Below are 12,557 nucleotides of genomic sequence, written 5' to 3'. Positions count from 1 at the left end.
AAAAATCTGGGACAGAGATTTGATTGCAATTATCTGGGTAATTCCATGATATATTGAAACTAAGTGATTTGTGATCACTTTCCCCAAGCTCATCATTAACCTCAAGATTATTAATTAGTGAATCTTTGTTGGCAAGAACCAAGTCAAGCAGATTGTTTCCTCTAGTTGGTTCTGTCACAACCTGTTCTAAAAAGCAATCCTGAACCGTATCAAGAAAGTCACTAGACTCAAGATTTCCTGTCATATTGTTCCAATCAATTTGTCTAAAGTTAAAATCTTCCATTATCACAACATTTTCATATCTAGATGCCTTATGAATTTCGTCCCATAACAGCTTACTGCACTCCCTATCAAGGTTTGGGGGCCTATAAATCACACCCAAAATTAATTTGTCACGACCCCCGAGAAACTGAAGCCAAACTGATTCTGTGTTTGATGTTTCTAATCTTATATCATGTCTAAGACAACAATTTAAATTTTCTCTGACATACATCGCCACACCACCACCCTTCCTGTTGACCCTGGAGCCCTACTGTATATTTAAATTTTTTTTAAGTATGGGAGATAGATTTCTACACAAGGGCCCTGGGAGCCCACTTGGAATCTGCAACACTCGCTTTCATGCAAAATACTCGACTCTCGATCTCAGTAAGGTAAATCTCAGTGTAACTTGTCTCTGCTCATCCATTGATATATATTTCTTGTGGTAGTAATACCACCAGAATATTCCTACAGTACTCAATAATTAAGTTAAATATAGATGCCTCTATAGTTGGCTTGAAGGTAAATGCAGCAGTGTTACTCTTATATTTAATGTAAAGATACACAGTATGTATATGATAATGGGAGCAAGGTTTCAAGGCTCCAAGGAGTGCCAAGAAAGGAGGAAATGTTGTTTTAGGTCAAACTGGGAAAGAAGTGAGAGAGAAACAGGTCACCCAGGTGGTACCACTGAAGTCTGGCCATTATGCTTGAAGTGTTGGTGGAAGAAAAAGAGTCGCAGCACAAGTGCATAGGAGGAGGTCAGTAGAAGGTGGTCAGTCTCACCTACCAAAGCTGAGGGGGTGATGACCTCAAAATTACTTTTACTGTCTTCAGTTGTATATTCTGGTGAAGACACCTATCATGTAGGTGCAATGTTTCAGCAATAAAGGTACCCAAAGTGTTGCAGATGAGTCTTATTCATCAACATGTCGGAATAGTGTACCATCAGTATTATAATACGTATTTGCTTCATAAGTTTCAGTGCTTATTGTGTAGATCAGATGTTTTTCTTATCAGAAATACATATTTATCTACAATGCTTTGTATGAAAAGGGATGCTATCGTTTTTGGTGTATACAGGTTCCAGTCTGCTATGGCATCTGCATCGAGTACCAGCGCTAAGAATCTGTTTGTGGACTCCAAAAATCGCTTGGCTGAGCGTGTTCAAGTGAACGTTAACAACATGGGCTCCATCTGCAGACAGGTTAACAGGGGATCACAATCTGCTGATATGCTCACTCATTCTGCCAGGAATATGGCTTTACAGGTTAGAATTGGTTACCAGTAGCTGCATAAAAATTAGGGGTTAACTGTATTGGCATAGTGTTGATGTGAAATTGAGGATTGCTGTCATTTTCATTGTTAGTTGGTTCTGTTTCTCTGTTTTAAGGTTTTGCTCTGTGGTACTGATAATTTGACTTATTTTTCACTGGTGAGGGAATCTTGATCCAAGGGACCATACATATCTTCCTCTCCTTGGATCCAACCTGAATGCTTCCCATTCCTTAGATGCTATATGACCCCTAGGGATTTAGCACTTCCCTCCAATGAAAAGTAAATGTGACCCCAAAAAAAAAGTTACTGTTGGAAATCAATTGAAGTTCTCATCTTTCCATTAATTGATCCTCTTTGTTGAGGAACTTATTGTTAAATCACTTGGTGGTCTGATCATTTATCTCACCTTCACATTACCCTTTCAGTGAATACACTTGGCCCTTGCATACAGTATTCAAATTTGCTCTGGCACATTTTATGTATTCCAAAAATTCATACAATATTGGTTGCAGTTTGACAGTCTGGCACAGAGTGAGATGAAGTTGTGGATGCCTTGGTAATACTTGCTTATGGCTTAAAATTAAAATAAAATTGAGCCACAGAATTTTTTCGAAATGTGCAGTATGCTCTATGAATTTATCAGACCATTGTATATTTCTAATTCATGAATTCTTTCTAATTTCAGCTACCTTTTCAGAACATATCCCCCGCCTTATAGAATATGAGGACTTGCATGTTTTATCTTACCACTATATTTTTGTGTCTGTATCTTTACTTTGCTTCTCTCATGGAAAGTTGCTCACAAAACCTTTGTTGAATAGTTTACACTGAATATTATACAGCCTCTCCTCACTTAACGACAGGGTTCCATTCCTAAGAGTAGGTCAGCAAGCGAATTGGTCATTAAGCGAGGAGCATACTCTAATGGTAGTGGGTTTGTGGCAATAGTCTTTAGATATCTTTTTAGTCACCTTTGCACCATTTATAGCATTTTTTATTATATTTTTAAATGTTTATACAGTAGTGTACTGTGTACTGTAATAAACAGAATAGAGGAAATCAGCTCTAATATATTACAGTGGACCCCCGAGTTTTGGCAGCCTCGACTTTCGTGAAATTCGACCTTCGGTGAGTTTTTTTCTTTTGGAAAAATTTGGCCTCGAGTTTCATGAAAAGACTCGTGTTTCAGCGACTGTCTGGTACCCGTCCGCCCGTCACCGCGCACACCAAGCCAGTCTCCCACGCCATTCATGCTCAGTGTGCCATTGTTTACCAACACGTGACCATTACCCTGCGGGTTCATACAATATATTTCATAATAATCCATTGTTTTTTGTGCTTGCAACTGCTAAATAAGTCATCATGGACCCAAGGAAAGCTAGTGCAAGCCCTTTGGTAAATAAAGTGAGTGACGGGGATGTAGGAGAGTTGGTGGAGGACCACAGGGAAGAGTTAACCACTGACGAACTGCAAGAGCTTCAACTGGAACAGCATCAGACCACAGCCGAGGAACTTGCTTCAGAGGAGGAGGAAGAGGGAGTGGATGAGGTGCCTTCTTCAGTGATTAAGGACATGTGTGGGATGTGGAATGAGTTGCAAAGTTTTGTTGAAAAGTATCACCCTGACCAAGCTTAAACAAGCCATATCTGCAACATGTACAATGACAGTGTTGTGTCCCACTTCACTGAAATCTTAAAGAAACGCCAGAAAAAGACCTCTCTAGACAGATATTTTGTGCGACAGGGGTCCAGTGACTCTCAAGTTGTTCCCAGTGGCATTAAAAGAAGATGGGAAGTAACCCCAGATAAGGACTTGCTACCTAAAGTCCTAATGGAAGGAGATTTTCCTTCCAGACAATAGTGTACACCTTCCTCCTATCCCTCCTCGCGTCTTCCATCCACACAGAAGTCTTCAGTAAAGGTAAGTGTAATATTATTATTTTTTTAAATGCATGTACTTGATTTCTAATTGTTTTCATTATGTAAATCTTTATTTAATTTGAAAAAAAATATTTTATTTTGATATTTTTGGGTGTCTGGAACAGATTAATTTTATTTTCATTATTTCTTTTGGGGAAAATGGTTTTGAGTTTTGTGAATTTCGACCTTCAGCGGGCTCTCTGGAACGGATTAATCACAAAACTCGGGGGTCCACTGTACTTGGGTTTGCATACTGGTTGGAGAGCTGGTCGTAACTCCGAGCAGTCAGTAAACGAGTATGTTACTAAGTGAGGAGAGGCTGTCCTGTACCCTTTTGCGTGTAGGCTGGAAATATAATTTTATTTATGGCAGTATATGGCTAACAATGTAACTGCAGATAATTTAGGATAATGACCTCTCAATCTCAAGCCTTATTTTAAAAATTGCAGTTATGTTATTGGGGTTGTCATGATACTGTACATGTAAAAATTCAATTTTAGTTAACATTAACACTCCAAACCTTTCTGTTTTCCTTTTTTTTTTTTTTTTTTTAATATGCCTTGATGCTGGTGGATTCCTCAGATCAAACATAAGAACATAAGAAAGGAGGAACATTGCAGCAGGCCTGTTGGCCCATACTAGGCAGGTCCTTTACAATTCATCCCACTAACAAAACATTTGTCCAACCCAGTTTTCAATGCTACCCAAGGAATAAGCTCTGATAACTCTATCCACTCATATGCAAGTCCCACTCAAATCCAACCCCTCTCAATCATGTTTTTATCCAACCTAAATTTGAAACTACCCAAAGTCCCAGCCTCAATAACCAAACTAGGTAGATTGTTCCACTCATCAGCTACCCTATTTCCAAACCAATACTTTCTTATGTCCTTTCTAAATCTAAACTTGTCTAATTTAAATCCGTTACTGCAGGTTCTCTCTTGGAGAGATATATATACCCCTCAAGGAAGGTTCCTTGATGTTGGTGAGGGGCTCTTGATTTAGGAAATTGGATCTGTGCTCCAGTTCCCCGAATTAAGCCTGAATGCCTTCCACATCCCCCCCAGGTGCTGTATAATCCTCCGGGTTTAGCGCTTCCCCCTTGATTATAATAATAATTGGAGAGATATCCTCAAGATATTATTAATATCCCCTTTATTAATACCCATCTTCCACTTTTTTTTTTTTTTTTCAACACGTCGGTCGTCTCCCACCGAGGCAGGATGACCCAAAAAAGAAAGAAAATCCCCAAAAAGAAAATACTTTCATCATCATTCAACACTTTCACCACACTCACACATTATCACTGCTTTTGCAGAGGTGCTCAGAATACAACAGTTTAGAAGCATATACGTATAAAGATACACAACATATCCCTCCAAACTGCCAATATCCCAAACCCCTCCTTTAAAGTGCAGGCATTGTACCTCCCATTTCCAGGACTCAAGTCCGACTATATGAAAATAACCGGTTTCCCTGAATCCCTTCACTAAATATTACCCTGCTCACACTCCAACAGATCGTCAGGTCCCAAGTATCATTCGTCTCCATTCACTCCTATCTAACACGCTCATGCACGCTTGCTGGAAGTCCAAGCCCCTCGCCCACAAAACCTCCTTTACCCCCTTTTTCCAACCCTTTCGAGGACGACCCCTACCCCTCTTTCCTTCCCCTATAGATTTATATGCTTTCCATGTCATTCTACTTTGATCCATTCTCTCTAAATGACCAAACCTCCTCAACAACCCCTCTTCTGCCCTCTGACTAATGCCTTTATTAACTCCACACCTTCTCCTAATTTCCACACTCCGAATTTTCTGCATAATATGTACACCACACATTGCCCTCAGACAGGACATCTCCACTGCCTCCAACTGTCTCCTCGCTGCTGCATTTACCACCCAAGCTTCAATTCCATATAAGAGTGTTGGTACTACTATACTTTCATACATTCCCTTCTTTGCCTCCATAGATAATGTTTTTTGACTTCCACTTATAAACTTCAATCATGTCTTCCCTCATTCTTCGTCTAACAAGTGAATGTAATTTAAGAGTCTTCAGTCTTTCTTCATAAGGAAGATTTCTAATGCTATGTATTAATTTAGTCATTCTACGCTGAATTTTTTCTAACGAACTTATGTCCATTCGGTAATGTGGAGACCAGAACTGAGCTGCATAATCTAGATTAGGCCTTTCTAATGATGTATAAAGCTGCAGTATGACCTCTGGACTTCTGTTGCTTACACTTCTTGATATAAATCCCAATAATCTATTTGCCTTATTATGTACTCTTAGGGATTGCTGTCTTGGTTTAAGGTTGCTGCTCACCATAACCCCCAAGTCCTTTTTGCAGTCTGTATGGCTAAGTTCTACATTATTTAACTTATAAGTGCTAGGGTTATGGACACTCCTGAGCTTCAGAACCTTGCATTTATCTACATTGAACTGCATCTGCCACTTTTCTGACCAAGAATAGTGTTTGTCTAAATCCTCATAAAGTTCCCTAACATCTACGTTTGAATCAATTATCCTATCTTTGTGTCATCAGCGAATTTGCTCACATCACTAGTAATACCCCTCATCAAGGTCATTGATATACGTATATTATAAACAACAACGGGCCTAAGACTGATCCCTGTGGTACGCCACTTGTTACAGATCCCCACTCGGATTTAACCCCATTTAAGCATACTCTCTGCTTTCTATTAGTGAGCCATGACTCGATCCATGAGAGCACTTTTCCCCCAGTGCCATGAGCTGCCACTTTTTTTAACAGTCTCTGGTGTGGTACTTTATCAAAAGCCTTACTAAAATCTAAATAAACAATATCGAATTCTTTATCATGATCAACGGCCTCAACAGCTTTACTGAAGAAGGTTAATAAATTAGTTAGGCAGGAATGGCCCCTTGTGAATCCATGCTGAGTATCATTAATCAGGCTATGCTTATCCAGATGGCTTCTTATAATATCAGCTATAATTGACTCTAGTAATTTGCCTACAATTGAGGTTAGGCTTATTGGGCGGTAATTTGACGGTAACGACTTGTTCCCTGCTTTAAAAATAGGAATTACATTAGCAATCTTCCACATATCAAACACTACACCTGCTTGAAGAGAAATATTAAAAATATTAATCAATGGTTCACAAAGTTCCATTTTACACTCTTTAAGAACCCTAGAAAAAAGCTCATCAGGGCCCAGGGATTTATTTTGCTTCAGTCGGTCTGTCTGTTTGATAACCATTTCGCTAGTGACTATGATATTGCATAATTTATTGTCTTCAAGCCCACTATAAAAATTTATTACTGGGATATTGTTAGTGTCCTCCTGAGTGAAAACTGAGAGAAAATAATTAGTATTAAGAATAGAGCACATTTCATTCTCCTTGTCAGTAAGATGCCCAGAGTTATCTTTAAGGGGACCTATCTTATCTCTAACTTTTGTTCTATAAACCTGGAAAAAACTTTTCGGGTTAGTTTTCGAATCCCTAGCAACTTTCCTGTTTAGCTTTTCTTATCCCCTTTTTAATGTCCCTCTTAATGTCAATATAATGATTCATAAGATGACCCTCACCTCTTTTGATGCACCTATAAATTCTTTTTTTCTGTCCTAAAAGGTATTTGAGCCTATTATTCATCGATTTTGGGTCATTTCTGTTCTATCTAATTTCTTTATACAGGATAAATGTTCTCTGGGCAGCATGTATAGTGTTTAGAAAACTCTCATATTGATAACTCTCTTCGTTACCCCAGTCAATCTGCTAAGCGAAAATCTGGGACTGTTATTGAGTTATCCCTAATATCATACTTCCATTCAATGCTAAAGGTAATTGATTTGTGGTCAGTTGTGCCAAGTTCCTCTGAAATTTCTAAATTATTAACAAGTGATTCCTTGTTTGCCAGAACCAAGTCAAGGAGGTTATTACCCCTTGTAGGTTCTGTCACAAACTGCCTCAAAAAACAATCCTGAACTACTATTAAAAAGTCATTAGATTCTAAATTCCCTGTCAAAAAATTCCAGTCAATCTGACTAAAGTTAAAGTCTCCTAGAATTACAATGTTATCATGCCTTGTGGCCTTAACAATTTCCTCCCACAGTAGTCTTCCTTGGTCTCTACCCAAGTTTGGGGGATGGTATATCACACCTAAAATAAATTTTTCATGCCCCTCTGAAAATTCTACCCAAACAGACTCAGTATGTGTTTTGGACTTTATACCAGTTTTTATGCAACAATTTAAATGATCTCAGACATGGAGTGCCACCCCACCCCCTTTCCAACATTTCTGTCTACTTGGAACAATTTAAAACCCTGAATGTGAGATTCAGCAGGCATGTCCCTATTTTTCATATTAAACCACGTCTCAGTTATGGCAAAAACATCAATGTTACCCACACTTGCAACTAATCTCAATTCGTCCATCTTATTTCTCGCACTACGACTGTTAGTATAATATATTTTCAGAAACCCTCCCTTCTCTTTTTTCTTCCTGCTGATTTCTGTTCCTCCACTATGCCTGTTACTCTCCTTATCACCTAATGCCATTGGCTTTCCTATGTTCACCAATAATTCTTCCTCATTCTTCCTATAACTGGTTTCCTTAAAACTCACACTGTCGCTACACTCAGAATATATTGATTTTCCACGAAAACCCATACCACTATCTATTTCTAGTTTAAAGACCTAACAGCTCCCTCCACTGTGTTGGCCAGTGCTCCCACCCCAAACCTAGATAAATGAACCCCATCCCTGGCATACATGTCATTTCTGCCATAGAAGAGGTCCCAGTTGCCTATGAATGTCACTGCATTTTCCTTACAGTGTTTGTCCAGCCAGCATTTGACACCAATTGCCCTGGACAACCATTCATTTCCAACTCCTCTCCTGGGCAAAATGCCACATATCACAGTGTTCCCACCCTTCTTCCTAATTATCTCTATTGCTGTCCTATACTTGCTAATCAGGTCTTCACTCCTACGTCTGCCAACATCGTTGCCTCCCGCACTGAGTCAGATAATAGGATTGCTCCCATTACCTTTCATGATGTCGTCCAGATGGCTAACAATATCCCCCCTCCCAGTCCCAGGAAAACATACCCTCTGCCTCCTCTTCCTGTCCCTAAGACAAAATGCCCTATCCATAAATTTCACTTGACTGTCCCCAACTAAAACAATGTTCTTACCTTCACTGGTGGAGTTCGTAGTGACGTTTTCGATGGTCTTCGTTGGGGTTTCAAGGGGTGTCAACTCACTCTCCTCTGATTACTTCCTTTTCCTGAAGCACTGTATGACTCTTATGGGTTTAGTATTTTCTAATATAATAAAACTGTATACTGTACATGTAATAATGAGGTAAAGATGTAGAGATGGTCATAATGATAGCAAGACAGGTGTAAAAAGTTTCCACAAACAGTGAAGTTAAAAAACACTTCAGCACTACCTTAACTACAGCTTGCCACATTTTTCCCCTAATCTGACAAGGATTTTTTTCTTAATGCAGTGCATCGTTGTTTATTATGAAAATATTAATTGTACATTAATTTTGGAACGAAATAGAATGACTTCAAGAGTGTATAAATCTGTAGTGGAGGGAAGGTGGGGTAGGGGTCGGCCTAGGAAAGGTTGGAGGGAGGAGGTTAACCCTTCGACTGTTTCAGTCGTATATATACATCTTACGAGCCACCGTGTTTGACATATACAGTGGACCCCCGCTTTACGATCAGCTCCCAATGCGACCAATTATGTAAGTGTATTTATGTAAGTGCGTTTGTATGTGTATGTTTGGGGGTCTGAAATGGACTAATCTAATTCACAATATTCCTTATGGGAACAAATTCTTTCAGTAATGGCACCTGAACATACTTCTGGAATGAAATAATATCGTAAGCCAGGGGTCCACTTGAACATACTTCTGGAATGAAATAATATCGTAAGCCAGGGGTCCACTGTACGTGTATATACATACTCATAAATTCTAGCAGCTTCAAATCAACCAGGAGAAAGCTGGTAGGCCCACATGTGAGAGAATGGGTCTGTGTGGTCAGCGTGCACCATATAAAAAAAATCCTGCGGCATGAAATGCATATGTAATGAGAAAAAAAAACTGAGTTTTTTTTTTTAAATTAAAATGCCGACTTTGTGGTCTATTTTCGTATACTATTTATGGTTGTAATCGCGTTTTCTTGGTCTCATTTGATAGAATGGAAAACATATTATAGAACTAGGGGTGGTTTTGATTGGTTTTGCTATGAAAAGAACCTTGAGATGGAGCTCAAAGTAGGGGAAATGTTTGATTTTTGCCGATGTTCAAAAGTAAACAAATGATGTCATTTTCCAATAAATGTCCAAGTAGCCATTCTAATATGCAGTCACGAATGGGTTGACATTATTTATACATTTATTACAATATTGCAGTAGTCTGCGTAACAGTAAGTCTTCTATTTTTTGTTTGAATAAAAATTCAAAATAGAAAGTGACTGATGAACAAAGAAAATGTTATTTTAGAGCCAGGAATGTCTGCATTGTTCATACTGGACCCTATTTTGAAATTGTCGTATGTTTTAATTTTCGTGAAATTGGTCAAATTGCAAATTTCTGACCGTGTTATTGAGTAGTTGAAATCGGTAAATGGGCAGTTTCTTGTACTCAATCAATAGAAAAAATAGAATTTAAAGAAATAGCTGTGAGTTTGGTCGACTGGAACAACGGAATTAGACTCAAAGTGGGCGAAATTGCCGATTCGTAAATATCACCGAGGACGCTAACTTCATGAGAGCTTAATTCCGTCAGTTTTCCATCAAATTTTGTTCTTTTGGCGTCGTTACAATTGGGAAAAGATTATCATTTCATAAGAATTTTTTTTTTTTTTTTTTTGGGGGGGGGGGGAATTTTGTGACACCAGGAGACACCTCAGGATTTGGGGTTACAACAGTCAAGGGGTTAAGGAGGTTTTGTGTGCAAGGGGCTTGGACTTTCAGCAAGCATATGTGAGCGTGTTAGATAGACGCAAATGAAGACAAATGGTTTTTAAAAGTTGACGTGCTGTTGGAGTGTAAGCAAGGTAACATTTATGAATGGATTCAGGGGAACCAGCAGGCCAGACTTGATTCCTGGAGATGAGAAGTACAGTGCCGGAGGGGTGTTAATGTTGCAGTTTTATAACTGTAGTGTAAGCGCGCCTCTGGCAAAACAGTGATGGAAATGATAAAAGTTTTTCTATTTCAGGCCACTCTGCCATGGTGGGAAACGGCCGATGTGTTAATAAAAAAAATAAAAATAAACATTACACAAATAACCCACACATAGAAGAGAAGAACTTACGGCGATGTTTCGGTCCAACTTGGACCATTTACAAAGTCACACTAATGAAAAGGAGAGAAAGAGGAAGTATATACAGTGGAACCTCAAATATCGAACTTTCTTCAGACCAGAAGGCTGTCCAAGTGCCGTTACTGAATGAATTTATTCCCATCAGGAATAATGTAAATTAGATTAGTCCATTTCAAACCCTCAAAAATACACTTATAAAAGCACTTACAAAAATACACTTACATAATTGGTTGAGTTGGGAGCAGTTCGATTTTTGAGGTTCCACTGTACATGTATAGGCCAGGAGGTGGTAGTGGGGGAGGTAGTATGGTGGAGGTGGAGGCAGTCAAACACTAAGAAAGAGAGCACTGCAAGGGAGCTAGGGGCCCACAGAGGGTAGAAGCAAGAACACAGAGGGGGGAAAAATAAATAATGAAGGAACAAATGCCCAAGGCAGAAGAAGGACAACCCAAAGGAGAAAGAGGAAAGGGGAAGAGGGAGAAGAAGAATAAGGAATCACTAAGTCACGGGTGTTCTGAAGTTTGGAGCATTTTACAATGTAGTGGGAGAGGAAGGCATCTAAAGAGACGAAGCCAGGACTAAGATTCATACAAGGAAAGTTATGTATAAGGGGGCATTCAACCAAACAGCAACTGTTAAAGTTTGAAGTAGGGAAGGCAGTTTTAGCAGAAGACCAGTCAATAGGTTGACTGTGATCTCTGAAGTGACAGAAAAGAGCATTTTTAGTATCAGCAAGCCTAACACTACTTTTGTGCTCTCTAAGTCCGTCAGAAAGAGATTGGCCAGTTTCCTTGAAGTACTGAAGAGGACAGGAAGAATAAGAAAGAGTAGACACCTGGAGCATATATAGAGGGAGGAGAGATATGGACTAGATTAGTGCGAAGAGTGCTAGTCTGGCGGAAAGTAAGTTTGATGTCTAAGGAACAGAGAGAGTTGTTGAGATTAGAAAGACCAGAAATGTAGGGAAGGCAGAGGACAGAAGAGTTCCCAGGAGTAGTGAGTTTGGGAGAGAAGAAATTACGTTTAGCATGTGAGAAGGCAGAGTCTATGAAATGGGAAGGGTAGCCAAGATGGGAAAATGAATTGTGAAGTGGAGATTTCTGATTCAAGGAACTGAGGATCACAAATGTGGATAGCACGGAGAAAGAGGGATATAAGAACACTTTTCTTGATAGAGGAAGCATGATAAGAAAAGTAGTGAATGTACATACCACTGTGCATAGGCTTGTGGTAAACGGAAAAAGCAAAACCTGTATCTGAGCGGTGGACATGGACATCAAGGAAAGGAAGCAAGGAACTAGATTTCCATTCAGCTTTAAACTTAATTGAGGGGCAAGGTTATTAAGAGCATGAAGAAATGGTTGGAAGAGACTAGAGTCATGAGGTCACAGAGCAAAGATGTCATCTACATAGCGGAACCAGAGTGAAGGGCACACATCGATAGTAGGAAGAACAGTCTTGAAGTATTCCACGTAAAGATTAGCAAGGACAGGAGAAAGAGGAGAGCCCATAGTGACACCGAAGGTTTGAGAATAATATTTCCCTTGGAATAAAAATTAATTAGAGTCCACACAAAGGTGGATAAGATCAAGAAAGACATCAGTAGGTATAGAGAGGTGAAGAAACCCTTCATTGGCCTTCTCTCTAAGAAAATCAAGGACATCAAGAGGGACTCAGTGTCGAGACTAAACATCTTACAGGTCCGGAGAGAGCGAATCCGTTCGATGAAGTCTTTAGAGTGACGGAGGTGGGCAGGAGAAAAGGTACCAATG

The 12,557-nt window shown here is 39.4% G+C and overlaps 1 protein-coding gene across 5 annotated transcripts in view; it reads left to right on the top strand.

Annotated features, from left to right (window-relative positions):
- The window catches only part of LOC128694014 (vacuolar protein-sorting-associated protein 36), a 47,733-nt gene that overhangs the window by 25,055 nt on the left and 10,121 nt on the right, over window positions 1-12,557 (top strand). For 3 of the 5 annotated variants that reach the window (XM_053783989.2, XM_053783987.2, XM_053783988.2), the window contains exon 2: window positions 1,345-1,531. The exons of the other annotated variants lie outside the window; for them this stretch is intronic. In XM_053783989.2, the coding sequence (XP_053639964.1) occupies window positions 1,358-1,531 (174 nt within the window). In that variant the 5' untranslated portion in view covers window positions 1,345-1,357. The remainder of the gene's footprint in view (window positions 1-1,344; window positions 1,532-12,557) is intronic. 5 annotated transcript variants of the gene reach the window in all.

Source organism: Cherax quadricarinatus, chromosome 33 (genome assembly GCF_038502225.1).
Source record: "Cherax quadricarinatus isolate ZL_2023a chromosome 33, ASM3850222v1, whole genome shotgun sequence".
Lineage (NCBI taxonomy): Eukaryota > Metazoa > Arthropoda > Malacostraca > Decapoda > Parastacidae > Cherax > Cherax quadricarinatus.
Note: the sequence above shows the minus strand (reverse complement) of the source record. Positions and strands in the feature narration are given on the sequence as shown.